This window comes from Festucalex cinctus, chromosome 1, assembly GCF_051991245.1.
Source record: "Festucalex cinctus isolate MCC-2025b chromosome 1, RoL_Fcin_1.0, whole genome shotgun sequence".
Classification (NCBI taxonomy): domain Eukaryota; kingdom Metazoa; phylum Chordata; class Actinopteri; order Syngnathiformes; family Syngnathidae; genus Festucalex; species Festucalex cinctus.
The window spans coordinates 29,624,590-29,652,351 of record NC_135411.1 but is presented as its reverse complement, the minus strand read 5'-3'; the positions used below and the strand labels follow the sequence as shown (position 1 = coordinate 29,652,351).

Below are 27,762 nucleotides of genomic sequence, written 5' to 3'. Positions count from 1 at the left end.
TTGCATTATGTACAGTGAAACCTGAGTATATGACACATAACATCGTGATGCGACCACACATCAACATATTGAAGTTCTGGTCTCCAAATGACATAAGTTCATTTTCATATATTCTGCAGGGAACATGTTGTAAGGCTCTGCGCTTGAATTCATCTGAGAGTCAGTTTACATGTCTTGGTAGGTCGAATCTTCAGTTCACTGATTAATGTCCGTATGTGAAAGATAGCATCTGAAGTAGAGAAGGTGTTTATTTGAAGACGTTCTGTTTGTGGTATGGTACACACTCACCTTCAGCATGAGTTACACCTAATGAGATTTAATGTTTTGGCCTAATTGTTAATCAAAAAAGACTGGGAAATACTGTAAATGTTTTAAAACAGTTGATAAAGTTTAAATGTAATTATATTGTACTAAAACGTTAAATACATCTGAACTCTGTGATTCTTCTATTTTCCATTTTGAGAATTGTCGTTCTATATGGTTTAATTAGACTGTTTAATTTTCTTAGTATCACATCCCTCTGGCATCTCCAATCCACTGCCAGAGTCTCCAGTCCTTGTTTTGAGGCTCTGGGGGAAGCTCTGATCCGAGGAATACTGTACAAGCAAGCCCGGAGGCGTAAGAACATGAAAGTGAAGTAAGCAAAGACAAGACATTCTTTCATTCATGGGAAGGTGATTTAATGCACCGACATCCTTGTGTGTCTGCGCACCGCCACAGATGATCATCATTACTCACTCGCACCGTTCACACGCAAGCCGCCTTCATGCTGACACCTGATGAGTGACAATCAAATCTACTGACACAATTTATGACATAATGACACCATTGGCTGTTACTGGTAACACAATAATATCATGAATTATTGTATATGTGTATGTAGATATAGATGCATGCAAATGCTACTTTTATAACAATTTTAATTTTGTTTAGTGGTGCAAGGAATCTCTTTTTTTATATTTACATGATCAGTATTTTAACATATAATATTTTACATGAAAATGACATTCAAAAATAAAATGTGAATATTTTTATATAGTATAATAGAAGATTTAACAAATATAGTAATACAATAAGATATTGTTATATATAATACAAAGAATAGGTTATAGTATAACTGACTGTAATAGCTACCTTTTATTTGCATATGTGACTGGTAAGCCTAAATGAATAATTCAAAATTTAACATATCAACGTTTATAAAGTGGAAAAATCTAATTGTTCTGCAAGAAATATCTGTAAATATCTAAATAACAGAGAATTTAATATTTTTTAAATTGATTTTTGTATTTATGTAATGGGCCCAAAAAAAGACCCACTAAACTGACATGCTTTTTTTCCCCTTACCACAAATAATAAAAATGTTTTATATTGTACTTATGGGGAAAGCCAAAGGACTTTATTCCACAAATAGTGAAAATGTTTCATATTCTACAGTACTTATAGGTAAATACAAAAGACTTTATTTGGGTCACTCCAGAATTGTAGGACATTTGATGTCCCAACGATTACATTTTAAATAATCCACATGCAAATTATAAAAACATTCAGTTTTGAGTAAATTTACTTGTTCTAAGAAAAAACAACAACAACAAACAAAACAAAACTAAGAGGTAAAAATACTTGAAAATAGTTTTTAAAATACCAATTAAGTGTGGAGTACTCCCCAAAATGCCATTTTTTCTCTTGTCCCACCCCCCAATGACAAAATTGAATCTCAAATAAAACAGTTAAAATTGAATTTTTTTCTAGTATTACAGTATTTGTTTCATTGATGTTTCGTTGTAACTGTGGGAACATTTGTTTTAATGAACACAATATTTCAAATAATTATTATTATTCATGGTACATGTGTCCCACAACATGCATGCAACCCTGTTAACAAAACCTTTTTGGCATGATAGAAGAAGAAGCTTTGAATGAGATGATACGCTGGAAATCTTCAGTTTTCCAAACGCAAAGGGAGCTCTTCTTCTATTTTTCATTTCTACAACATAGTTTGCCTTGATTGAATGTCTCACTCTACCTCATTGCAACCCTGTTATGCATATGATCAGAATAAGACAATTATTGTTTATATGTTCTTTACTTATTTACATAATTAAGTTTGTCCTCTTGGTCAGTAGTAGTAACAGCTAGCTAAACAGGTAGCGTCTACTCCTGAGAGAAAGCTAACATTTACCCTTTACTCTCATTTACTCTTACCTGTTGCTGTGATTAGAGTGGCTTGCACTACATTAATGGTGTTGTAATATTATTTGTACCATTGATCTGCAAGATGAGCTAATCAAACCCTTGATAGCTTAGGTTTAGTTTCCAAGAATTTTGAAGCCTAAAATGTCCTCCAATTCAGGAATGACCCATTTAAAAGGAAACCATTGAAAATATGATGATTTATATTATAAACATGCAAAACGCCACAAGATTAGTCCACTAGAAGTTAAAGATTCTTTTATATTTTATTATATCACATAGCTAAATAAAAGTAAAATATAGTTAACTTCATATTTTGTCGCACTTTCAAATTTAGATTCCATGTTAGTTTATTTGTTATGTCTATATTTAGGAAGCTGGAAACTATTATTTCGCTTTGCTTAAAAAAAAACAAAAAAAAAAACAACAAGAAACAAACAAACAAACAAACAAAAAGGTATGCTTTATTCCAAAACAAACAATCGAGTACTTACTGTGCTTCGTTAAAAACTACCTATCCCACGATGCATTGCGCGGCTTACGTCAGACGCAGGCAGCATGCACTCGGGTGATGAGCTCCAACTATGGCTCAGTCTCGCGCTGACGACGGGCAAGAGCGGTTCGTCCGAGGAATCTAATGGACTTCTAACATCAGCGCGCTGGATACATACTGAAAAATTAAGCTGCTTATATCTCTCTTTGGACTTCATGTTTTTGCACTCTTTTTGAGGGCAGTCGCGATGATTCTTGGGATGTGCCGAGAAGTTTAAACGCTGACCAGCGTGTTTTCTTCTTGTTAAAAATACAATTCATCAGATAAATGAAAAGGGATAAAGATGGCTTCATGTTATGGATTAAACAGGCTCCCCGTGGGTCATTCTGTGGAATACTCAACTTTTCATATGGGAAGTGATGTCCCAGTTCAGCTGCGAGACATGTGGGACAGACGACTCTCATGGGATAGCAACATCCTCGTACTTGTACTCCTGTGGATGGGATTGATTTTTAAAACACAAAGAATGGAATAACTTCTCTTATCTTGGAATATTTGTGTTGGTGCTTAGCTGCCGCGCGACCTGATAGAGCATCACCTGACCAAGCAGGTATGTAAAATGATTGTCAGTGAACGAAGGATACAGTGCTACAAAGGGCAGGGATTGGTTCCTTAGTACAATTCAAAATACTGAGAGCATTTGATCTGGCTACAAAACCGTCAAAGTATGGAGCTGATGGAGCAGCTGTTACTTTGTGTTGATAAAACAAATTTTGCAAGTTTCTCCCCCTTTTCAGTTGCATTATATTATACATAATAATGGGTCATCGGTGTCCCCCCTGCCCCTTACGTTATATCGCAAAATTGCTGTATCATGATGTCATCCTTGGCCACACATTCCAATAATATCATATTCTGAGTTACTCCCATCGTTAGTCAAGAGGCTACACAGGTGTGTGTGGTAAATTTGGAGGAAAATATGTACTTTCGGGCTAATCTTTTGTTGTTGTTGTTTTTCCCAGCATTGTATTTCATAAATAACGTTTTGCAATTTTAGTGGTACACATATTTGGTAAATGAGCTTTTTTTTTTTTTTTTTTTTTTCTTCTCCATTTTTTAACTTGGTCAGGTTTGTAATGTTATACCATCAGTTACTCTAGTCCAAATGGTACAGGTGAATCCTCAATCTGTCAATGATAAATTTGGAGACAAATCGGTACATTTTGGGTTTCTGATTCATTGACAAGATATTGTACCCCAAAAAGAGCCTTCTCAGAACCAAGGTTGGTCTCAGTTCAGCTTTCTTGGGGCTCATTTGCCAATTTTAGTGATTGCCAAGCATGCGTTTTTCAAGTTACCTGTAAATTGTACATATATAATGGCTTGCATTTAGGTTTCCATTAAAAATAGTATCTTGTTTGTAATAAGTATTTTTTCCACGTTTTGATTAGATTCAACTGTTGGATTTGTACTAATAGACCATTCAGAATTAAGGTGTTTGGCTGTTCTATTACCATCAAATGTGGTTGATCAAAGTTTTTGCAATTATCAACCTGGATCTTACTCAAATATGGGTGAATATTAGGGGTGTTAAAAAAAAAATCGATTCGGCGATATATCGCGATACTACATCGCGCGATTCTCGAATCGATTCAATAAAAAAAACAAAACGATTATTATTATTATTATTTTTATTTTTTATTTTTTTTAAGAGCTCAGAATTGTTCATTCGGTAGTCTTACCGATTCAACGTCTTATCATCATTGCCTTTTTTTTTTTTTTTTTTTGTGTGAATCGATTTTTAAACTTCCATTTTTAATGGAAAAATATTCAACAAAACATCTGACTTCGGGTTAGGATTCACACCTTGAGCATGGAAGAATGTTATATGAACGGAACATTAAGCCTTAATATTTTATTTTAATGCTGTTCAAACATGAAACAGATTACAACCTCTATAAGACTGAAATTTCAGATAAATAAATAATACATTTTCATATAAATCTTACACTCTACAAGCTTACTGATTAGTATTTTCTAAATTTGAATGAAAAAAAATCGCAACAATCGACTTATAAATTCGTATCGGGATTAATCGGTATCGAATCGAATCGTGACCTGTGAATCGTGATACGAATCGAATCGTCAGGTACTAGGCAATTCACACCCCTAGTGAATATAGTAATGTGTGATCTGCTCACTCCGTTATTCATCTCAAGATCACCCTCCAAAATGAGCTGCATTCATTGCGTGACCTCCCGTGCACCTGCTCCTTACACCTCCCAGCCTCTGCTTGCACAAGTGAACCACCCTCTGCCTTTCCCTCAGTGACTCCCTACAGGTGAACGTGGATAAGATCTCATAGGATCATACCTTTTCAGAAAAACTTGAAGACAAATCCCTCACCTAACCTTATTAGCGAGAAAGACTGATGAATTTTGTCAGGGGTCGAGGGACAGCGCACCACTATAATGTCCGTAATACAACACACAAGACCCCCTTTCTCCACTGAAGAGGGACCCTCTGTCTAGAGCCAAGTGACTCTCATGGCCGGCATTGACGGTGGGACACTTGCCCTCACAAAAGGAGCTGAAGTGTCAAATAAACTCGGTCAGAGCAGCGCACACCCCACCACCCCCAACCACACAAGACACACAAGAATTCCTTTATCTGGCACCCTGTGAGGCGGACAAAGACGGACATTGTGTCAGCAAACGAGGTCTTGGCTAAACACGGGCTCTTCTTCTTCTTCCTGCTTTTTGTCGTATGTGAGTGGCGGAGAAGGAGCATGTCTGCAGACGTGACCCTTGATCGAACTCCCCATGTGACCAATATAGACACTCTGTTGGCTGTGTCCATCACTCGGCAGCAAAAACAAGTACGGCAGCTTTTTCTTGAGGTGATATCCTCAAAAGTAACTAGTTTTATACTCGGCGTGGGACGAAACATCCATACTGCGCTGCAACAATTAATTGAATCGAATTATTTGATTTCACATAAAGGTTGAGGCAAAATCTCTACCTGGCATGCAAAGACAGAGAATTTGCAATGTTTGAGATCATTTCAAACTCAAAAAGGAAGCGGTGAAATATGTATCATAACATGTCTACTCCAGCACAAGGTATATCAATTAGGGGTGTGCCAAAAAATCGATTTATAAAAGAATCGAGATTCTCATCTATTAATCGAATCGAATCGATATGTAATATCCAAAAATCGTTTTTATTTAAATTAGAAACATGCTGTTTTTGTGGAAAAGGGCACTTACGATACAAAATTAATAAATGATTAAAAAAACAAAAAACAAGACAAGTTTAATAATGTCTCTATTTGTCATTTTGTCTTGCAAAGCAGACTGGAGTAGATCATGACAATGTTGTGCATATCTGTAAATTGAAGCAGAAATCATTTGTCAATCAAATAATTTTGAATTGAATATCGTTTGAATCGAGAATTGAAAATCGATTCTGAATCAAATCGTAGACCCAAAAATCGTAATCGAATCGAATTGTGAGACAGTCAAAGATTCCCAGCCCTAATATCAATGATAGCTAATTTAACATGGTGTCATCGCCAGTTAGAACATTTTGTAATGTCCCCGCCTACTGCCCAGAGCCAGCTGAGATAGGCTCCAGCACTCCCCGCGACCCTTGTGAGGAATAAGCGGTCAGGAAAATGGATGGATGGATGTAATGTCCCCACAAGATGTTAAGGTAGACAGACATAGCCGCAGGCTTCCTCTCAATCACTTTATTGAGCATACTTTGGGACAACAAACACACAATAAGCACATTTGTTTGTTTGTAACCTCGAAATGTAGGGACCGAGGATTGTCACTCACTATTTTTATCTAAATATTATGGTTTTAAATTTATTTTAATTGTATTTTTTTTTTTAGAGTTTTAATTGGATTTTTTTTTTTTTAATTTATCATAGAACAAAAATTTTTCCTTATATTTGTGAATTCTAATCAACAGTGATATCTAAAATGATTTTTTTCCATCCATCCATCCATCCATCCATCCATCCATCCATCCGTCCGTCTTATCCTCACGAGGTCGCCATGTGGTTTATTTGCTCTTGCCTGAAAACAAATGTCTCCTGTGTATTTTTATGATAGTTAAGAAAATATTTTGTTTTGTTGTCTTTTTGTAATCTTTGGTTACATAGTTTAGTGTATCATGGATGGCTTTTGTCCTTCATACCGATTATTGCTTCATTGATGATATTGAGTCCTCATTTCCTCTGTGATTTCCTTTTACTTTTTACACCTGTACATTTTTTGGTTCTAGAAAACAGTCCAAAAGTTGCTTTCCAAGTCAAAAATGAGTCCTGTGGGGGCGCATTAGTGTAGGCGATACAGACACATCATTGTATGCAGCACTTATCCAAGTGGCCATTGAGCTGTTTTTTAGGCAGGGGTAGCTAATTTTCTTTGTATCTCAGGGCGGTCGTCGCTGAGCGCTCAGGAATTTGCTTTCTCACGCAGTGTCAAGCGTGCTGTCATATGATAGGCTTGCGGCGAACCGCAGCAGAGTACCATTTACACACCGGGGTTCGACTCATTTAACAAGCCCCGTTGTCTTTTTTTCCCCTCCCCGCTAATTTCCCTCTTCCCAGGCATTTTCTTTTCGTCTCAGCACGGGTGAAATATTTCACCAGGTTTTCCTGTGTGTCTTGTCAAATGTTCTCACACGTTCTTCATGGGGATTTTATTTAAACATCGCTAGAAGCAAACATGATTTCAAGATTTGGAAGTGTACCATCCAACGATAGCATCTAAATTTATTTCATTTTGCTGAGCTAAAATGGCAACGGGAACCATGATTGGGGATGATAATGCAGGTTGATATCACAATCTTAAGGTACTGGCAAAATGTCTTAAATTCTCGTGGCTATAAGCAACATAACTTCAGTGCACGTTAAAGTATCTTTTCTAACTAATCTTCTCCCATTAACGTTTAAGAATAATCTTTTTTTTGGTCGTGCACTCATGTACACAAAATTTGACCTGTACATTTGTTCCATCACAGCAAACACCCTGTTAGTGTGTGTTGGTTTTGGTGTCTTGCTCAAGGACAGTGCAGCTGTGCGTCTTGAACTGGGGTCCCCATGGTGGCAGGTGACCATGTTAACCACTTGAACGCGGCTCCCCAAAATTTCTGAACTGTTATCTTGTGTCGTGAAACGTAATGGCACACTTCTTCAGAAGTCTCACATTTGTTAATTTAACTAAATAGTGAACAGTACAAAAATGTGTTTTCCTATAATATTATGAATTTATTTGACGTTTAATCCTATGTCACAAATAACATAGCGAGCATGTTCTTCAAACTGCAAGCAAGTTGACACTGGATCAACAGTGCCTCTGCTGGTTGCAGCTAAATACTGCATTCCATTTTGCCTCAGTCGCCTTAAAGGGATAGTTTGGCTTTTTTTACATGAATCTGTATTTCATCCTCACCTCCAGTGTGTGCGATCAGCACTGACTTACCCCTGACAGCGTTCGGTGACACCAGTTCTGGTCCGGTGTTGGTCGAGAGGAAAATAATCCAGCAAGCTTGCTGGGGTCTTGGAAATAAAGCGTTTTTCTTCTAAAAACAATTTGTGTTCAAATGAGTGATACATTTGCATCACAATACTCCTTTTCTGAAAAAAAGTCAGACGCCATTACCGTCTGTGCTACTTTTCTGTTTGTTCGTATCACTGCGCGGCGCCCCGCATGCAGCTGATAGACGCGCACTAATCTACAAGTTGTTTGTCTTTTCGAAGGCGGAAGGATCAGCTGTCTGCAGCGCGTCAATTCGCTGTCTAGGGCTTCGCGCAGTGATACGAACGAACAGAAAAGTTGTGGCTGGCGGTAATGGCGTCTGACTTTTTTCAGAAAAGAGTATTGTGATGCAAATGTATCACTCTTTAGAACACAAATGGTTTTTAGAAGAAAAACGCTTTATTTCCGAGACCCCAGCCAGCTTGCTGGACTATTTTCCTCTCGTCCAACACCGGACCAGAACTCGTGTCACAGAATGCTGTCAGGGGAAAATCAGTGCTGATCGCACACACTGGAGGTGAGGATGAAATTGAGATTCATGTCAAAAAAGCCAAACTATCCCCTTAAGATACACAATCGACAGAATTCTTAACAATCTATTTATTTGTATAACAATCAGTTAGTTACATTTGATCATTTTTCTTGTATCAGTGCTTGAGTCATTGCACTCGCTAAGTCAGGTTGGCTGTTAGGTGTTAGCATGGCGCTTAAAGTAAACAGATTTTCTTGCTTCGGTGGTGCATGTTAATGATGTGTTTATGAGCTTGGGCGGAGTGGTGATTTCTCACAAAGTCAAGAGCCAGACCTCAGTAGCAGGTGAATGAGCTCAACGTGACCTGATGGTGAACTCCCACGTCTGGGTGTCATGACCGCCTGTTTTCCCAACCCACGGGGGAACAGGAGGAGCACGTACCGCACATTAATGACACCTATTTTTGTCTTATGTGCCGCGCTGCTTTACCTCAGGAAAAGTAGCCCCGCACAGTTCCTGTCAGGTGATCTTCTGGTGTGGGATTCATGACAAATTGTCCTTAGCGTTCATGTGTATTTCATGTCCGAACAGGAGAACTGTCGTTTATTAGTACAGCACGAACAATGGGAAGCTTGTCTCCGCGGGTGGCGGGGGGTCGGTAGGGGGGCCGACGGAGCTCGTTGGTGGTGGTGGGGCTGGTCTGAGATTGGGCAGCAGCCTCTGACCAAGAACAAGCCCCCGTCTGATGGAGAGAACTGCTGACCCTTCCTTGAGTAAAATGGTACCTTTGTTTTCGAGGTGTATGTGTTTATGTGTGTGTGTGGGAGAAGGAGTAAGGTTTTTTTTTTCTTTCTTTTTTTTTTTGTGAAGTGGTGGGCCTGCTGTGGGAAATGTTTTTTCTGTGAGCTTCTCATTGCACTTGTCTAGTAAAGAAATGCGTGAGAAACAAGTTTAAAAAAAATGTTCATAGACATCTTACTGTAAAATGGTCTAATCTTGGGCAACAAAACTCTGGTAATGGTGGATTCATGGAACTCATATTTTTCCAAAGAAGCATGAAGATTGTGGTTTAGGGAGATTTTAAGTAGCTGATGGAGAAACGGACTTCCATGCATTTGTCCTTATTGGTGCTGTATGTGATTTCATCTGAGCGCTCCCATCCTGTTTTGTCTGAATTGTTTTGTCAGGAAGCTCTCAGAAACCGACCAAATACAAAAATGCAAATGCTGGAAACCTTGGGGCAGGATTTAGATTACTCAGGTTAGGAGATGCGGTTGAGGTTAATTTTGGGAGGTTAGATTTAGGTTTTTGAGATAAGGGGGAGATGATTGGTCCGAGAATTAGAATTAAGATTATCACTAAAGGGTTAGGTAGGGAATCCTGGTCCTGGAGAGCCACTACAGAGCTTGCTGATGAGCTGATCATTTGAGTCAGCTGTGTTGGAGGAGGGATACATGGAAAACAGGCAGGGCAGTAGCACTCCAGGACCAGGGTTCCCTTCCCCTCAGGGAGGGGGTCAGTTTAAGGTTAACGGGAAGAGTTAAGGTAAAGGTTACTGGAGATGGTCAACATTAGGGCAGTGATGGGCAAACTCGATCCTCGAGGCCCCGGAGTCCTGCAGGTTTTGGATATTTCCCTGCTCCAATGCAGCTGATTCCAATCAACAGGATCGTTATGAGGCTTATGCAGAGCTTGCTGATTAGCTGATCATATATCAGCTGTGTTGGAGAAGGGAAACATCCAAAACATGCAGGACTCCGGCACTTGAGGACCGAGTTTGCAGTCGGGATAGCGATGCGGTAGGTTTAAGGTTAGGTTAAAGTTACCAGTTAGAGGTTGGTGGTTACGGTTAAGTTTAGGGGTTGAAGGTTAGTGTTAGTGGACAAGCATTATGTTAAGGTAAAGGTGATGTGATAGCGGTTAGGATGTACCAACCACATTATTATGGAAGGCATTAGGTTTTAAGGTAAGTGATTAGGGGCTGATGGGTACTGTTAAGGTTTGGTGTCTAAACCCGCTTGGATTTATAATTAGTGGTTCGGTTAAAGTTATGGTTCAAGGTTAAGTTTAAGCTTTAGGTTTATGGTTCGGGTTGATGTTGGAGCAAGTCTAAATCTTGACATGAAAGTAAGCGACAGCCTTTTTGTTTCTTCTTGCATATTTATATGCATAGCTAACCCACATCTCAGCCAGGTGGACATTTAGTTTTCTTCTTAAAGCAGGTGTTTGACTAAAAGACAAATGTATTATTACAAGTATGTGAAACTTTTGAGGAAAACCGGCAATTTTTACAAGTGTAGGTTGTATTTTTTTTCCCCACAACTCCTTAATTTTCTCTACTACTAATTCCATCTCCAAGCCTGTCATGCATATTGTAATTTTTCATGGTCTTAATGAGCTTTTTAGGCAATATTGTCTTCTAGTGAAACATTTGAAAGTGAATGTCCCAAATATACTCGTTGTTTGTTGTGATCATAACTTAAATAGCCCATACTTCTCCTACATTTGGTATACTGTACTGTATCACTAACAAGTGCAGTGTTGTTACTTAGTAGACATCACCATCTTGTGGTCTGTCATTCACAATACGGTGTTATGCAGCTCATATTTCAAAAATAATTGTCATCTGTATGAGAAAGAAGCTTAAAAAAAAAAGTTATTACTAAGGTGTTTGTCAGCATACCTTAAATACAGTTTGTGGTTATAAAAAGTCTACACACCTTTGTGTAAATGCCTGTTTTTTTTGTTTTTTGTTATTTTTGTTTTTTTTGTGATTTACCAAAAAACAAAAACAAAAACAAAAAAGATAAATACTGTTATACACAATTCAAAAGCTTTCCTATAACCTGTAGAACTCAATTGAAAAACTGTTATCTTATGGCGAGGGGGATATAAAAATACAGTGTGCACAACTTCTAATAAAAGGTGGAGGATGGGGTGCATTAATGATGGGCAGGAAGCAACATACACTTTTTTTTTTCCCCACAAAGTTTCTTGACTTAGTTTAAAATTCTTGTGCTGGCGTTGCTGTTTGGCCAGAGCCCGACTGTGCAGTAATTGCTTGTCAAGGCCTCAGACAAGCGATAAGCCCTCAGAAACAGTCCTCGTTTTTCTGCCAGAGGGCTGACAAAATGACCGCAAGCTTCTTCAGCGCACACGCCAGGCTGCTGTCAGCAGGCCAATCATTTGTATTATTGTACAAACCCCACAAAATGACACTAATCCCTCTTTAGTCGGCTTTGGCTGATTGCTGTGACTCACGGTATGAATGATATACTGCAGCTAATCGCCATTTGGAAAGTTGTTGCTCCTCTGGGCCTTCACTTTTTTCATGGTAATACACTGCTGCACCCTTGTGGACAATTCGTGCAGTGGCCCAGAGCACATTTTCCTTAGCTGCATTGCCCCCAGTGGCCACTTTAGAACAGTGGTGCTAATGTCAAACCTTAGTAGGGTTTCAATTAACTTTTTTTTTTTTTTGTAATTTATTTATTTATTTAATACACTTGCAATACAATATGAATTAAAATAAATATTTAAAAAGTGATTAACGTTCAGTTACTATGAAAAAATATTACTCTGTCTAGTCTGTTTACTGTTTACTGTCCTTATTTAATTTAAAGAAAATGAGATGGATGGATGGATGGATAGATAGATAGATAGTAAAAGAAGAAAAGAAAAAAATTGTCAATAGTATCATAATTTACATGTTCAAAAAGGAGTAGGAAGAAGTACAAAAACTAATCTAGTCATACTCTCTAATATTCTAACATGATAATATACTAATAAGTTGTTCTTACTAACATAAACATTAAACAATAGAAAATAAACAAAACATGTTTATATTGGTATGAGTTGTAAGTCCTTATCCTTTACATATATGCAAAGAAGAGAGCGCAAAAGTAAAGCCCTACATATACAATACAATAAATTCCCCAAAAATAAGTGTTGAACATATGTGGGCACACGTGCACATGCCCATAATGAGTACATACACATATAAACATACATGCACACACCATTTTATTTACATTTATACCTGATTTACATATTTTATATCATTTTTTTTTTAAATACAGTAATTGATTCACATTTTTTCCAGTTCAATTTCATAATTGTTCCACAGATGAACCCCTTTAATAGAAACACACATTTGCTTTATGTTTGTTCTTGTCATTGTTTTTTTAAAGTAACTTATGCCCCTTAACCCAGAGCAACAGCCCTCTTTGTTTTCGAATAACTTCTGAATATTGTGGCAAAGTAGGTTATTATATACTTTGTAGTTTGTACATTATTTGAGCTGTTTTAAAGTCAACGAGGTTATAGAATTTGAGAGTATTTAATTGAATAAATAATAGATTTGTTGGTTTTATATAATGTGAGTGAATTAATTATTTGTATGGCTCTTTTTTTTATTTATTGAAAGATAGATTGTGTGTTGGTTTTGTATGCATTTTCCCATATTTCAACACAATAAATCATATATGGCAGTAATAATGTACAATATAATGTATACAATGATTTCTTATTCACAATATCTTTGGTTTTATACAAGATGCCTAGGGTTTTAGATATTTTTCTACGTGTGATTTCTAGCACAATTTTGCATCAATTATAACACCAAGAAATTTTATTTCATTTCCTCTTTCAATTTCAATTGAGTCAATGATTTTGACTGGATGCTTGATTAGTCTATCCCCCCCCAAAAATAAATAAATAAATAAATAAAAATAATATATATATATATATATATATATATATATATATATATATATATATATATATATATATATATATATAAAATAAACAATTAATTTCTATTAAAATTTAGTTAATTGTCCTCACATCCAATTTAATTATTTTCTTAATATACTATTAGTTTTTGCTTATAACAAATTAGATAATCTTGAAAATACACTGTTGGGGGGAAAAAAACAACACTTTTTAGGATTTCAAAAATATTAGTTACTAATTATCATTACTCTGTTTTCCTTCCACATTGCAGAACCATGCATGTTTGTTTGTGCCCTGCAACTGGCTGGTGGCCAGGCCACGGTGTATGTCAGATGTCAGGGACAGGCGCCAGCTCAATTTAATTAATCATCTTTAGAAGATGGATGTTTTCATCTATCTCCTCAAATTAATAGCACTGAATTCATCTCACCACTGGAGGTCACAGTTGTCACAGTCTTGAATAAAAAAAATCAAGACCTCAAGCAATGATTGGTTGATAGGGTATTCACAGGTATATTGTTTATATGGCATTACGTCCTCAGTCACTATAATATAGTGACTATATGGTAGGAGAACCAATTAATAATGTTGTTCTTGTTTTACTGTTTTATTTTTAATAATCACATTGTATACAGTCATTTCAAAAGATAAGGTGAACTTGCTTTTGTTTCATTTTTAAATTTCATGATGAATTATTTTAATCATAATATATTTCAGTTGTTTCCCCACAAATGGTTGATTTTACTGAATCTCACTTTTTCCAAGTATATTATTATTATTATTATTATTATTATTATTATTATTATTATTTGCTTGCTTAGATATTTTTCTTGGTTAGGATAAAAATGTTAGATTTTTATATTATAATTCTTGTCATAGTAGCTGTCATAGTATTTTTATACAGCGTTCTGGTTATGGGTTATTGTATTTTTAAAGGTTTCAACCACAGGCATCTATGGACTTTTTATTATTTTTTTTTTCAAGAGAATAATTTACCACACTTGTAAAAGCTTGAATCAAGAGGTGATCCAATTAAACAAACAATCCTTCTAATTGTATGTTCTACTCATTACTAACTCAGTCTGCTAATGAACCTATTAGTCTGTCATTTAAATCAATTAGAGCTGCAGCCCATCATTCCCAGGTGTGGTTCATGAATGAAGACAATCCTAATACCTCCTTTAGGTTTAATGTTGGCCACCAGATGGCAATGTGGCTACACCAAAATGCATCCCGTGCAAGCATGAGTGCCTGCAGTGCAATGAATGCTGTCTTAGTAATGGATTACGATCGCTCTGATTGCCCAATTCATTCCAAGTCATCTCCCTTTGAAGATCAATGTGCTCTCCGACGCCGATAAAGGCATTAAACCTGACGACCTGCCGCCATAAAAGCCGCCGGTTGCTCCTCAGCGGGCAGAAAAGTTGTAACAAACTTGGATGGACTTCCACGTTGAAAGCAAGCGAGCAGACTGCTTGTTGCCGAAACTTGGCAAAGGTAAAAGTCACGTGCATAGGTGGGGCACATTTTGATTGGGTGACAACAGTGGTTTTAAGTTTAATCTACCAGTTCCCACAAGTATAAAGTGTTTAATATTCACCTATTCTGCTTTTTTTTTTTTTTTTTTGTGTGTGTTTACATTGAAAACACACTCATATGCATACAGCACTGGTGCAAGGCATGTCAGCATGTCCTTAATCTGCACCAGTGAGTTTGGGAGTATGGACATAATAAAAACTAAATGAATTACATAAATACAAATACACAAAAACATGTACAGTCAACCATATTAAATTTAATTTTGAAATTATGAATACAACCTGTTTAAATTTATTTTCTCAAGTCAGTACATTACATTTTTTGACTTTTCGCGTACAGTAAGTTGTTTATAAATACGGGGCATTTTTCAAGCACAGCTCAGTTGTATTTTAAGTTGCAGTTTTAAGTGTGTTTATTACGTTACATTTATTTAGTTAGGGATTTGTTTTATAACTATTTATTTCAAGTGAAATTTTTATTTAAAAATCAAAGAGATGATAAATGTCTTGTTTTGAGCAGAAATGTTGATAATTCCGCGTTGCATCTGAGTCCACTCATCTGCATGAAATTCTTTTGCTCTACTTGTTTTCTAGTTTTGCCCAGTTGTTGGCAAGGGATGGGCTTTCTATTCTATTCGAATTCTATTTATTTGTAAATAAATTCCCAGAGATGGCTATATATGATTTTTATTTATTTATTTATTTTCAGGTATTTTAAGTACAGTTTATTTTCTTTCCTTTTTTCCTCATGTTAATGTTCAAACGGTCAATAATTACCTCACAGTATCTTAGAATAAGATATAAAGGTATCATTTTTAGGAGTAAAAATTCTGCCTCGTTTTTGTTGAACCCTTGGCCCTGTTGTATCTCCCATACTTATGCACGCACACACACAAATATTTACACTCACAGTTTTATCTGATGCTCCTTTCATATCTAAACTCAACTCCAGTTTGTGTCGTGTAAAAGCTGTACCAGTATTTTCTTTTTATGTTTTGATTATTTACTTCCTGTTTACTGTCTGTGCAAGTGTGTTACACATCCAAGTCAGCATTCTCCCCACGGTGTGTCAATTATCGACAAGCTGCAACACAGCACACAGTTGCGACATAGCCGCTTAACACACTACAAAAGAAAGAATGAAAAAAAGCTAATAATTGTTGTTCTAAATCAAAGTTTGGCCGATTGAGTTCTGATCGAAACGCTTCAGTGGCAGGCTAACACAGGTCCTGGCCCTGCTGAAAACTGGACCAGATGTGCCCAAGACTGGCACTTCCTTTATGGGTCCCAAGGAAGGCGGGGTGGGGGGGGGGGTGAGATCTGGTTTTGTTTTAATTGCACGTGTTGGAGCATATGGAGACATGGCAAGACAGCCTATGCAGGTTGCACTCGGAAGAACTCTCTCCATTGCAGCTCAGCAAAGCCCTTGTGCAACCAATGTGGATCGTTGTCTGAGCTGTATTTCTTAATATACAGTTTGTTTTTACGTTATTTGTATTTTACTTTTACCTTTAACCACACAAAACTGTTTTAGAACAATAAACTTATTTTTTTGGAGCTCTCAAGCCAGGGAGTATTGCATTTTGCTGTGAATAGTTCTGAATCAACGTTTCAGTTTTGTTTGCCGTAGCCGAAATACTTTCTTTTTGGTAGTTTTTACTTGTATGATTTTATGTTTTATTTTCACCTAGCTTTTACTTCATACGTTACACATTTTTTCCTCCCTATTTTTTTATGTGGTTGATAGTTTCTTTATAGTTTTTTTTTTCCAATTGTTATTTTTGTAATATTTTACAATTTTAATTAAGTTAGGTTAATTTTAAGTTTTAAGTCTAGGCTTCCCTGCTAAAGCTGCTTTCCCGTGACCTGACCCCGTTTAGGCGGTAGAAAATAGATGGATGGATGGATTATATATTTAGTTTATTATCTTGTGTAGTATTTGCTAAACAAATGTATGAAATAATATGAAGGTGAATTGGACATATTTATTCAAAAGTAGGCATAAAAACATACATATGCATAAATATGACAGTGTTTCACCAGATATTAAAAACAAAAGTGTCGGAATGTCCTACCCAAAAGTATCATTGTCTGAGTCATATTTGAAGATTTGAAGCAGAACAAAAACAACACAGTTTAATAAACAATAAGTCCAGTTGCCTGAATTCATAAAGAATAAAGACATAGTTTTGAGCAAGCACATTACTATCTTTCATTGATGTTGTACCAGTAAGTTTAAAATGACGAGGACAATTATGGGCTAATGATGTGCAACCAAGACAGCTTTAAAGTCATCTGATGACCTCAACATAGCTCTTGAGAGCCGACTAATATGTTCACACAAAATGCTTTTATTTGCACATCTTGCAGAAACGGCCATTCCTTCTACCACGTGTTATGTATGGTTACAGAGGACTTTAATTGAGCTACACATGTACGATGTGGGTGAATGTGTCACACGTGAATGTACCTGTATGTTAAATACAATACCTTAATTGATTGCTTCTACTTTTTTCTTGTAAGCTTAATCAGTAAACTCTTGGAATTAATTTAAATTCATCAAATTGAAAGTATATTTAGAATCAAAGACTGTTCAAATAGCTTTCTTTGATCCTTGAATATATAACACTTTTCTTGTAAAATACAACTGTGCAACAAAACGATCAAAGTGGACTCAAACAATTGTCAGAGCTTCTCGCTTACAGGTTTAGTTCTTCTCACAAGCGCCACACTCCAGCAGAGAATTTGCTTACAACAACTAATATGCTATTTGAATCTGGCTCTGCAAAATGCACAAATTACTTTAGAGTTCCCCAACAAGCATGAAGCAAGTAAATCAGAAAGTAAAATTACCTATAGTCTGTGATTATTTTTTCTTCCCGCCATTGACTCTTACAAGTCACAGTTACAAAAAAGTTACAAAAGGGTCTCCCTTTATCATCCATTGTGTTAGTTGTTCTGGAACGTATCCCCACTCCCCACGCCGGGTAAACGGGGTTTTACTGTGTTACAATTAATGTCAAGTAAAATTGGTGGACTATAGAGGAAATGAATTTGAACAACTAAGAGCAGAAGAAGACTTCATGGGCGGAACAAATAAGTCTCCCTGGAATGAAAACGCTGACATGCACAACATTGTGGAGTGACCACGTCAGTTACTACTGAAACCGTTAAAGTTGCTGTCTCCATATAATGCAAGTCTCAACACTTAAATTCATCCCTGAGACTGTTTATGTATTGTGCTACTGTTTTGGTTAGCCATTCTTTCCAAATTAAGGCTATTGAAGGGATTGTCACTTTTTAGGGAAGTGCAAAATTGAAAGTGTGCAAAGGTCTGAACATGTTTGGATTATGTTGGTCTTTAACCTTGCTGGTCAGACCGACCACTACACTGTTGTCCGGACCACCTAGAATGTTCTGGCTGGCTCGGTTAGTTCATTCTTTTTTGAGGCAGGCGAAAAAGGAAAATGTGAGTGAAGTGTTTTGGGAGCTGGTTGCTGGCCGATGGCAAACTTCTCCACCGCTAGCTGCCAGCTTATCGACTTTAACGACACGGGTGGGCGAGAGCCAGCTCCTTTATCCCCCCTCGGGGTCTCCATGTCCTTGACGCCCGACACGGTGGCGATATTAACAGCGCCCGCTTTTATTCAGCATTCCATGTGATTCATGCTGAAACATGTCTTCCAAACCCTTACAAGGGTTCTTTAATCATCTCGAGGATGGGTTTAATTAAATAATGTAAACATTATCCTTCGGCTAAACTTCCTTTCCAGTCCCCCTTTTTTTTTTTTTGGCTTATTTATTTCATTTTGGTGATTTTTATTGTATCCTACTGTATTTTTAGTCCCAGCTTCCTTTTTCCTTTCCCTGGGTTCTAACCGTCCATGGTGTTGTGTTGGAAGGAGCCCCAGGGGCAGCGTCCATTTTGGAGCTACATATAAACAGCCAACGAAAGGCAGCGTGGTCCTAATTAGCTGGAGCCGCTCTCATGCCAATTGCAATTGTGTAATGTTTATACTATTTGTGTGTGTGCGTATGCGTGTGTGTATGTGAATGCTGTGTCAGGCCACCTTGATAATCACCGCCCCTTCACTTTTATTGCCCTGCAAGAGGTTCTAAAGGTTTCTAAAGTGATACCACCAAAGTGTCGTCAAGAAATATGCACGTCATTTGAAGGGCACTATTTTGCCCTCAAGAAACATGTTGAAGCTCTGGAGCCAGGATGTGCTAAAAATTCCATATTTTGCCACAGACATATTCCATTTTGATTCATGCTAAATTAATGTCATCCAAGAAGTAAAGCTGTCATTAAAAATGACAAATTATAGTGTATTGCTTTGTGTTCAAAATTCTACAGAGTATCTTGTAGTAGTTGAAGCTAGCTTTGCTGTAGTGCATATTATTTTATTTTTTTACATTTTACAGAAAATGCATCTTTTTAAAATCTCTTCGAAACTTGGCTCGGTTAGGTTTTTGAAGGATTTCAATCTCCATCTTGCAGTAGCTATTGATGCTGGTTTAAAGCTATCCCGTTGAATTTTTCATTCCAAGTTTGTCAATTGAAGCAAAATGGATAACAGTATTACGACATAGCCAGTGGAAGGTTACTAATTTCAAGAATAACCCAATTTTGAGAAGCAAAAGATGACCTCGGCAAAGGGCTACATCAACTCATCTGGGAAATTATTCTCCCTTCTCTTTATATACATGTAAAACAAATGACAGTTGAACCTTGATTTTTTTTCAAATGGGTTTAACGTAGCTGTAGTTTTTGAGTTCTTTCTCAGGCATTATGACACAACCTGTTTAGTTATGAAAGCAAAATGAATTCCTGCCTTCTCTGTCAACGTCCGTACAGTAAAGCAACGACATTTGGCCCTATCACAGATGAGCAACAAACGCCATAAAAACACCTTGCGATGTCTGGCTTTCCGCAGTCTGTGGCCATTAAGCTGTAAAAAAGTTATTGTAAAAAAAAAAAGAAAAAAAGAAAAGAGATTAAACTGATACAGCAGAGGATAACGCGCCAAAGATGAAAGCTCATACTTAAATAAAACCTGCAGTGGACCTGTTTTTTTCCCCTCTCTCTCTCTCTCTCTCTTACCGGTAAACTAATGGTGGGAAATCTTTGAATTCTCACACCCCCACTTGACTTTTGCCACCGCTGGCAGCGTCGGACAAGTTTGTGGCATGTTTGACGTCACCACCACTTCAATTAGCTTGCAACTGACCGACTTATTTCCATTTGAAAAAGTTTTCCTTGATCGTTTGTACATTGGACTGGAGCGCAGATAAGAACAGTTCTGCACTGTAAGAACATACTGTAAGTCCACTGGATGGCCACCCTTGGCTTTTGTCTATCTTCTGCCTATCTATCTTGCTCTAATTGTGTCCTCGACCCAGACATGTCCATAAATAAACGGGGTCTCAAGCAGACCCAAGCCGTGTTTATGTTCAGGCCAGTGTGATGGAGGTGGTGGTGGTGTTTGCGGGTGAGTGGATGTATCTGGACCACTGAGCCTGTCTCGGACTATCTTGGCTCAGGTGGAGTCAAGATGTGTGCCGCCTCACGCCAGCGACATGTGCCTAATGAACTCATGCGAGCTTAAAAACAGACACGGCGTCTGGCTCATTTGAGATAATGTTATTTGAAGTAGTTGAAATCAAACGATGTCCCACAAACACAGCGGACTGTAAAATGAGGCGGGCGTGGTGTTGCTCATTGAATGGTTATGATAGACTGGCGACCAATCCAGGGTGTAGTCAGATCGGATAGGTGGCTTCAGGATAAGACAGGTCTGGCTGTTTTTTTAATACTATGGTGCACTGGTTTCACCATCGTCCTTATCTGATTGTGAACTACAAACAAGCACAGTTTATCGAGAAGCTCATTTTCTACAGAATCTTCCGTCATATTTAAACGATAAGGAGCCAGAAAGCTGAGATCCCGTACGTGTTTATATTTGCAGCAAGAGGTCTTTGTTTCATTAAAACACTTATTAACCCCATTCCAAGCTCTTTGCAAAAACATCCCTCTTTGTGCTGTTTGTTTGACTTGTAGCTGATTATTCAAACAGAGCAGTAAAAAGCTGGGTTGGGCCTCTGGTCTCGTAAACAGTCGGATCTGCAGTACGAGATTCAACGCCACCGTTTTCCACTTCTCATCTGTCGGCTCTAAGATGTGTGGAAGCTTGCCGTCGGACGTGCCATGTCACGTTTTCCCGCTTTTGGGCGTCCTAAGTTTTGATGTCTCATTGTGTAGGCGGGGGAAGATTTTAGCGCTATTCCCTGAGGAAGACATCTGTTTTGCAAATGTTGATGCAGTGTGATTTTTGTATGTTTTTGAAACTCAGTTCCAAAATTCATTGAAAAATGGGCCTGTAGTGAGTTTCAATTAAAAAAGCTGTATCAGAATTTGTGCAATTTACCAGTTTTTTGTTTTCCCTTGCCAGCGAAATAAATTATATTTCTTCAAATTGTGATCTTCTCTCTGTAGATGCAGCCTTGGCATCTGTACAGCTGACCTATGATAGTGTGAATGACTATAAACTGGGGCGGCACAGTGGATGACTGGTTAGCACGTCCGCCTCCCAGTACTGAGGACTTGGGTTCAAGTCCAGGCTCCGCCCTTCCTGGATGGAGTTTCTCTTCGTGTTCTCCCCGTGCCTGTGGGTCTCCTGTGGGTACTCCGGTCTCCTCCCACATCCCAAAGACATGCATGGCAGGTTAATTGGGTGCTCCGAATTGTCCCTAGGGGTGTGCTTGTGGTGTGAGTGGTTGTGTTTCTCTGTGCCCTGCGATTGGCTGGCAACCAGTCCAGGGTGTGCCCCGCCTACTGCCCGAAGCCGTCTGGGATAGGCTTCAGCATCCCTGTGACCTTTGTGAGGAGCAAGCGGTTAAGAAAATGAATGGATGGACTCTAAACTGCATAGACAAATAATATACATATTGATAATTAGGGGTGTGAATTGCCTAGTATCTGGCGATTTGATTCATCTCACGATTCATAGGTCATGATTCGATTTGATATCCCGATACGAATCTGTAAGTCGATTATTGCGATTTTTTTTTTAACTAAAATTTAGAAAATACTAATCAGCAAACTTGTACATTGTAAGATTTGTATGATAATGTATTTAACTGTTTGAACAGCATTAAAATAAAAATATTAAGGCTTAATGCTCCATTAACCCTAAGTAAGACTTTTTGTTGAATATTTCCATAAAAAATTGATGTTTAAATATCGATTCGGCCATATATTGAATCAATCCAAGAATTTTGCGCTGTAATATCACGATATATTGCCGGATCGATTATTCTTAACACCCCTATTGTTAAAGGAAGGCTCCTTTAATTTTACATGTATGGCTTGATCGGCAGTAAATAGTTAGTTTAGCTACGAAAAATGCATAAGAGCTGAAGAATACACCCTTATATTGATTTATTTAACTTTTCTTCAACATAGAAGTACTTCCGTGTTGGAACGCCCCCAAGTGGTGACGTAACAAGTGTGTATACTCGCTTGGCGAACAGTAGTTCACGCAGACATAACAACGAGGAGGACACAAACGTCACTTATGCCTTTGTGTATTGCAAAATTTTGCAAGGCGTCGGCAAGGAAAAACCCGCGTTTCGGGGGTGGGGGGGCATTCGTTATTATACTGCACGGACTGTTTTATTTCATAATTCATTTGAGTGTGAACATCGTCAAGTACGGGGACGAGGACGTTATGTTTTATTAGCTCGTAAGTTGTTTATACTTCACAAATTGACCATGTTCATAATCTTATTTTACCAAAAAATTTATAGAATGTGGATTAGTGTCATTATCATGTGTCATGTGCGACGTACTACATTTGTGTTCTGTCCCGCTGTTCTTCCTGTGGTGCCTTCCAGTTTCATTTGCATTTCTATTAATTTCGTTCGGATCCAAACCATTGATAACCAGCCTAGGTAACGGCGTCTCGCATTTCCTTACTTCATTCTGTCTATAAATAAACACGGTTAATACACAACCTTCTTGCAACCTTTCGTTTACATCATCGGGACGCTACGCAAAAAAAGAAAAGAAAAAAAACAGCTAGGGGAGGTTGGGCGCTGTAACGATGATACATTTAATTTTACTATTTTTTTTTTTTCCTGAAATAGTTCGTCAGTTCCACACGTTTTGCATTGCTCGTGCTGTGTGTCACTTTACCTGTTGGATATTTGCTCCTCCAAGACTTTTCTTCTTCACATCTTTCATCGCAACCAAAGCTATCCTGAGAATGTCTATTTAGTATTGCCATGTTGAATGTCTGATGTTCCAGGATGCAGTTGAGATTGTCCGCAAGGAACCGATCCTCGAGTTCTTTTATTTCCAGACAGCACACATTCATTAGCGGATTGTCCATTCCTGTGCAGCTCCCGCACGAACACCACTCACCCCCCGCCTGATTCACTCGTTCGTTAAAGTTTATTTTGTGCCCGAAAAGACCATCTGGCGCCACAACTTTCACATCCAAGGCAGACTTTCCTTCGGTAGGGTTATTTTGTCGTGTTGGCTCGAAGCGATAAGGTTTAATCCTTCCGGGTTTGACGCTAGATGCACGGCTGCATTTCATAGTGTAGCGTCGTTTACACACTAGTGACGTAAACATCCGGGTTATTTAGTCACGTGTAACAAACATGCCGGCGTTCGATTCATTTTAACATCGGTTTAAAAGTTATTAAATGTACATAAAAAAATAATCACGTCACCAAATTAATTATTGAAAAAGTAGCAACTTTTTGCTGCTAAAAATGGATCAATAAGTAAAGTGTTCCTTTAAATAAAGACAGCTCTGAAAGTGTCAATCAACAGGTGATGCGATCTTTTTGAAAATGTTACAATTTCTTAAAGTTTTCTGGGACCATCAACATGCAAGCTATCCTATTTCTGTTTTGACTCAGGTTCTTATCTCAACCCTGTCGACATTATGACCATCTGTCGATCATATTAGCGTTCCAACACCACCAGGATCCGCTTGCTTGATGAGTTTATAATTGTTTGCCAAGCGCCAGGTGTCATGCTGAAGATGATAGCGACAACTGACAAATGAGCCAGTCCATGTACAGGAAGGGCGTGCGTGTGTATGCGTGGGTATGCGTGGGTATGTGTGCGTGTGCGCAAATGAATTTGCATGTTATGTTAGAGCGGGTCATCGCACAAGAAAAATGCCCTGACACTTGCAGTGTTGCCAACGGAGAACTAAGAGTTTATTTCTAAAGTTATTAGAAAAGTCATTTATTTATTTATTTTTAATTTTGGCAGTTTTGGTCCTCCAAAGCAGGAGGTGTAACTCGTCTTACATTTTGAGCCGCATTCTAGGACGGTAACATGTATGTAATTAGATACGTAACGCAAACCTCTACACCTACAAAAGGAGAGCAAATTATAAAAAGCCTGTGCTGGCTTGATGTCTCACAGACGTCATTGGCAAAGATGCCACTTTGAGACTATGTGTAAACGCAAACATGCTCAAATCACAGAATATATAATTACCTTGTCTGTTAAGTCATTATTAAGTGTTTTGAAACTCACAACAGTGTGGACCCTTTGTTTACAACGTCATTTCCCTCGTTTTAACGTCATTGTGTAGTCTGGCTACCCGTCAACAATGGCAAGAACAGATTTACAGTAGCCTTTTTTCGGCTAATTCGGTTTCCCGTGCGATACTCTGGTTGTTCTCTGGTTACTTTCCACCAAGAGTTCTGATTTACTCCCACAGTCCAAAGCAGGAATGCAAAGTTAATTTGAGACTCTCAGTTGCTCAGGGGTGTGCATTTTCTGGCAACCCAGCAAGGTTAGAATTGCATGACAACAGCGTGAAACCACCGTACCGTCTTTCGGAAATTTGCTACAATTTGGGGAAGCGCTGTGGTGTGTGCTTAGCACGTCAACTTTATGCAACAACGTTGTATACTCAGACTTTCTGTGTAGGTTCTTGTTCTGCTTGTATGGGATTCCTCTGGGTATTGTTGTTTCTCCTTGGTACAGTCAAACCTCTGGAAAATTCGAGAATTTTATGTCTCAGAACTCGTCCAAAAAATCGTCTCTCGAACTGAAAAAAGCCGAGCGAACCTGAACGCGACTCACTCGCCGAGTGTAGAAAAGGCTACAAAGCTGTCTATTCCTTAAGTCTGATATGTTCAACTTTAACTGTGTAATCCTAATTTGCATAATTTGTAGTCTGTTAATTGGAAAGCGAGTTCACGTGACACAACTTACCCTCGCGTTTGTGCGTGTGGCCACTTGAACAGAATCAGTCTTCGCCAGCAGCGATAGCAGCAGGAAGTCTGGCGCTAGCGTGTGCGTCAATGACTGGTGGGTCCTGTTGTCCTTATTTCTTGTCTGTAACCTTCTTGCCAGAATCAGCTATAGCTTGTTCCTTCTAAAATGTTTGTTACGAATGTTTGGCCGGTGTTTCCTCCTCCGCAAGTTACCACATAGCACTCGTAAGTTGATATTGCGCTGCTAAGCTCGAAACCAGAAGTGTCACCATTTAGTTTCACAATAAGAGCGCATACCGGAAGTGATGTTCTCAATGACGCTAGCTTAACTGCGCTAATTTAATTTTCTTTGTTCATTAATGTGAGTGCCTTAACTTACGTTTCTACATTTACTTATTGGCCTATTTTCTGTCTTTCTTTGGGAAAACACACACACACACACACACACGCCCCCCCCCCCCCCCCCCACCACACACACACACACACACGCCTACAGACACAAACAACTTAAACCAAAAGCTGCAAACAATGAACATATGTGGGAAGATTGAAGAAATACTCTTAAGTGCATTTTTTTTTTCATCATTTTAGATAGGATATCTTCTATTAAAATAAAACAGTGTCTATTTCTACCCTTTTCTATTTATGGTAAACAGTATGCAGTGCAGTTTATGGTGTAAAATAGTTTAAAAAAATAAAGAAATAAATAAAAAATACTGAATTTTTTTTTAGACTTGGAACGGATTAAAATTATTTACATTAATTATAATGGGAAAAATTGTTTCGGATTTTGAACATTTCCATTTTGGAACAGCCTTCTGTCTGGAACGGATTATGTTTGAAAACCGAGGTTTGACTGTATTTTGCTTTCCTTAATGAACTCCAGATATTCCAGGTACTTCTTCTTCTATGTCCTCGTATTATTATTATTATTATTATTTTTGTCACTAAACAAAGGAAAGAGCACATTAGATTCACATTACCACAGTACCTTTTTTTTTTTTTTGGAAAAATGGCCTCAGCTTCATGGAGTATGTGGTTAATGTGGTTGCCTCACAGCAAGAAGGTTCTGGATTTGAATGCCGGCCAGAATTTCTCTGTGGAGTTTACATATTCCCTGGGTTTGTGTGGGTTTGCTTTGAATACTGAGATACTTTATTTCTTCTCCGACAACTTGTGGGTTTCTTCTGGCTACTCTGGTTTACTCCCACACTCCAAAACATGAATGTTAGGTTAATTGAATACTTTCAGCTGCTTAAGGGTGTGCACATTCTGGCAACTCTGCAAAAAAAATGGAAAGAACAGGTTAAATTTGCATAAACAGCAGCATGGTGCGGCCGTACCATCTTTTGAAATACATTTAATCACTACAATTTGTGAAAGCACTGGGGCATAAATGGTTAACATGTCTTTCTCTGAGTTCAGACTTTTTTGTGTGCTGTTAGTAGGTTTCTTTTAATGCTTGTGGGGGTTTCCTCCTGGTACTCCAATTTAATCCAGATATGCATTTTTTCTTTGGGTGCTTCTTCTTCTGCATACTCTTGTTCTTTCCTTTGCACTGCGGTTTACTCACTTCATCCTGGTTTAATTGAGTACCCCAGATACTGTGGTTTTCTCCAGCCAGGTGCTCTAGTTCTCCCCCAGGTGATACAGGAACTCTGCTTTACTGCAGGTGCTCCAGTTTCCTCGAATGACTCCATTTGGTCAGCTAAGGACTAAGAATGACATTTTCCATACGTGTGAATGTGCATGTGAGTGTTTATCAATTTGGTCTCATTTGATTGACTGAGGGCCCGTCCAGGGCATACCTCTGCCTCTCACCTAGAAGTCCTTCCCCGCAAGTTCCATGGCTGTTATTGTCACACAAATAAGTTCTAATCAATGACTTTGTGGCCAGGGATGAAAGTTTTGTAACAATATCACAGCTGACCTTAGCATTCCTGGCCTTTCGAGAGCGAGGCATAAATGGCAAAATCTCGCACGCGAACATGTGCAGCCGCTGATCTGCTTACTGCGATTAGACGCAAGTGACCTGGCTTATGACGTCGAAATTTGTTCGAACGAGCGTTAACCAACTAACAGATTTCGTTATATATAGAAAAATAAACCTTTGGCTTTCATTGGTCGGATTTTCAATTTACATACATTGTTAAAGGAAGCATATCCTTTTGATTGACAAGTAATTTCATATCTAAAAGAAATGTTTTCATAAACAACATTCTCGACACAATCTTAGTGCTGTGCCACAGGAGGAGGTGGTGTGGAGTATGTGTGTGTGTGTGGGGCGGTGTACAGTAATTACGACATTAAGTTAAAAGGAATTCAAAATAAATTTAATCTCCAAATCCCTTTCACTGCCTCCCCAAAGAGGTTTAGCGCGAACATGCTCCGTCTTGTTGCCAGACACACGGAGAGCACAGAGTGGAGTCGAGAAGAACGAGGGTGAGGTTCTGGTTGATGAAACCAGTCTACTAAAAAATAGTGAGTGAGTGAGACTGTGTGGGAAGGTTCTCACAGTGGGAGAGCTACT

At 38.2% G+C, this 27,762-nt stretch overlaps 1 protein-coding gene across 5 annotated transcripts in view; it reads left to right on the top strand.

The window, feature by feature from the left end:
• Nucleotides 1–27,762, top strand: part of LOC144022920 (uncharacterized) — a 116,229-nt gene that overhangs the window by 41,703 nt on the left and 46,764 nt on the right. For 2 of the 5 annotated variants that reach the window (XR_013284433.1, XR_013284434.1), the window contains exon 1: nt 2,797–3,296. The exons of 1 other annotated variant lie outside the window; for it this stretch is intronic. Coding sequence is in view for 1 of the 4 variants with exons in the window: in XM_077528130.1 (XP_077384256.1) it covers nt 170–177; nt 509–637 (137 nt within the window). In the remaining 3 variants the exon portion in view is untranslated. Of the gene's footprint in view, nt 1–119; nt 178–508; nt 638–2,796; nt 3,297–14,777; nt 14,941–27,762 lie in introns of those variants that run through there. 2 more of the 5 variants (XM_077528130.1, XR_013284440.1) reach the window with 2 other exon arrangements.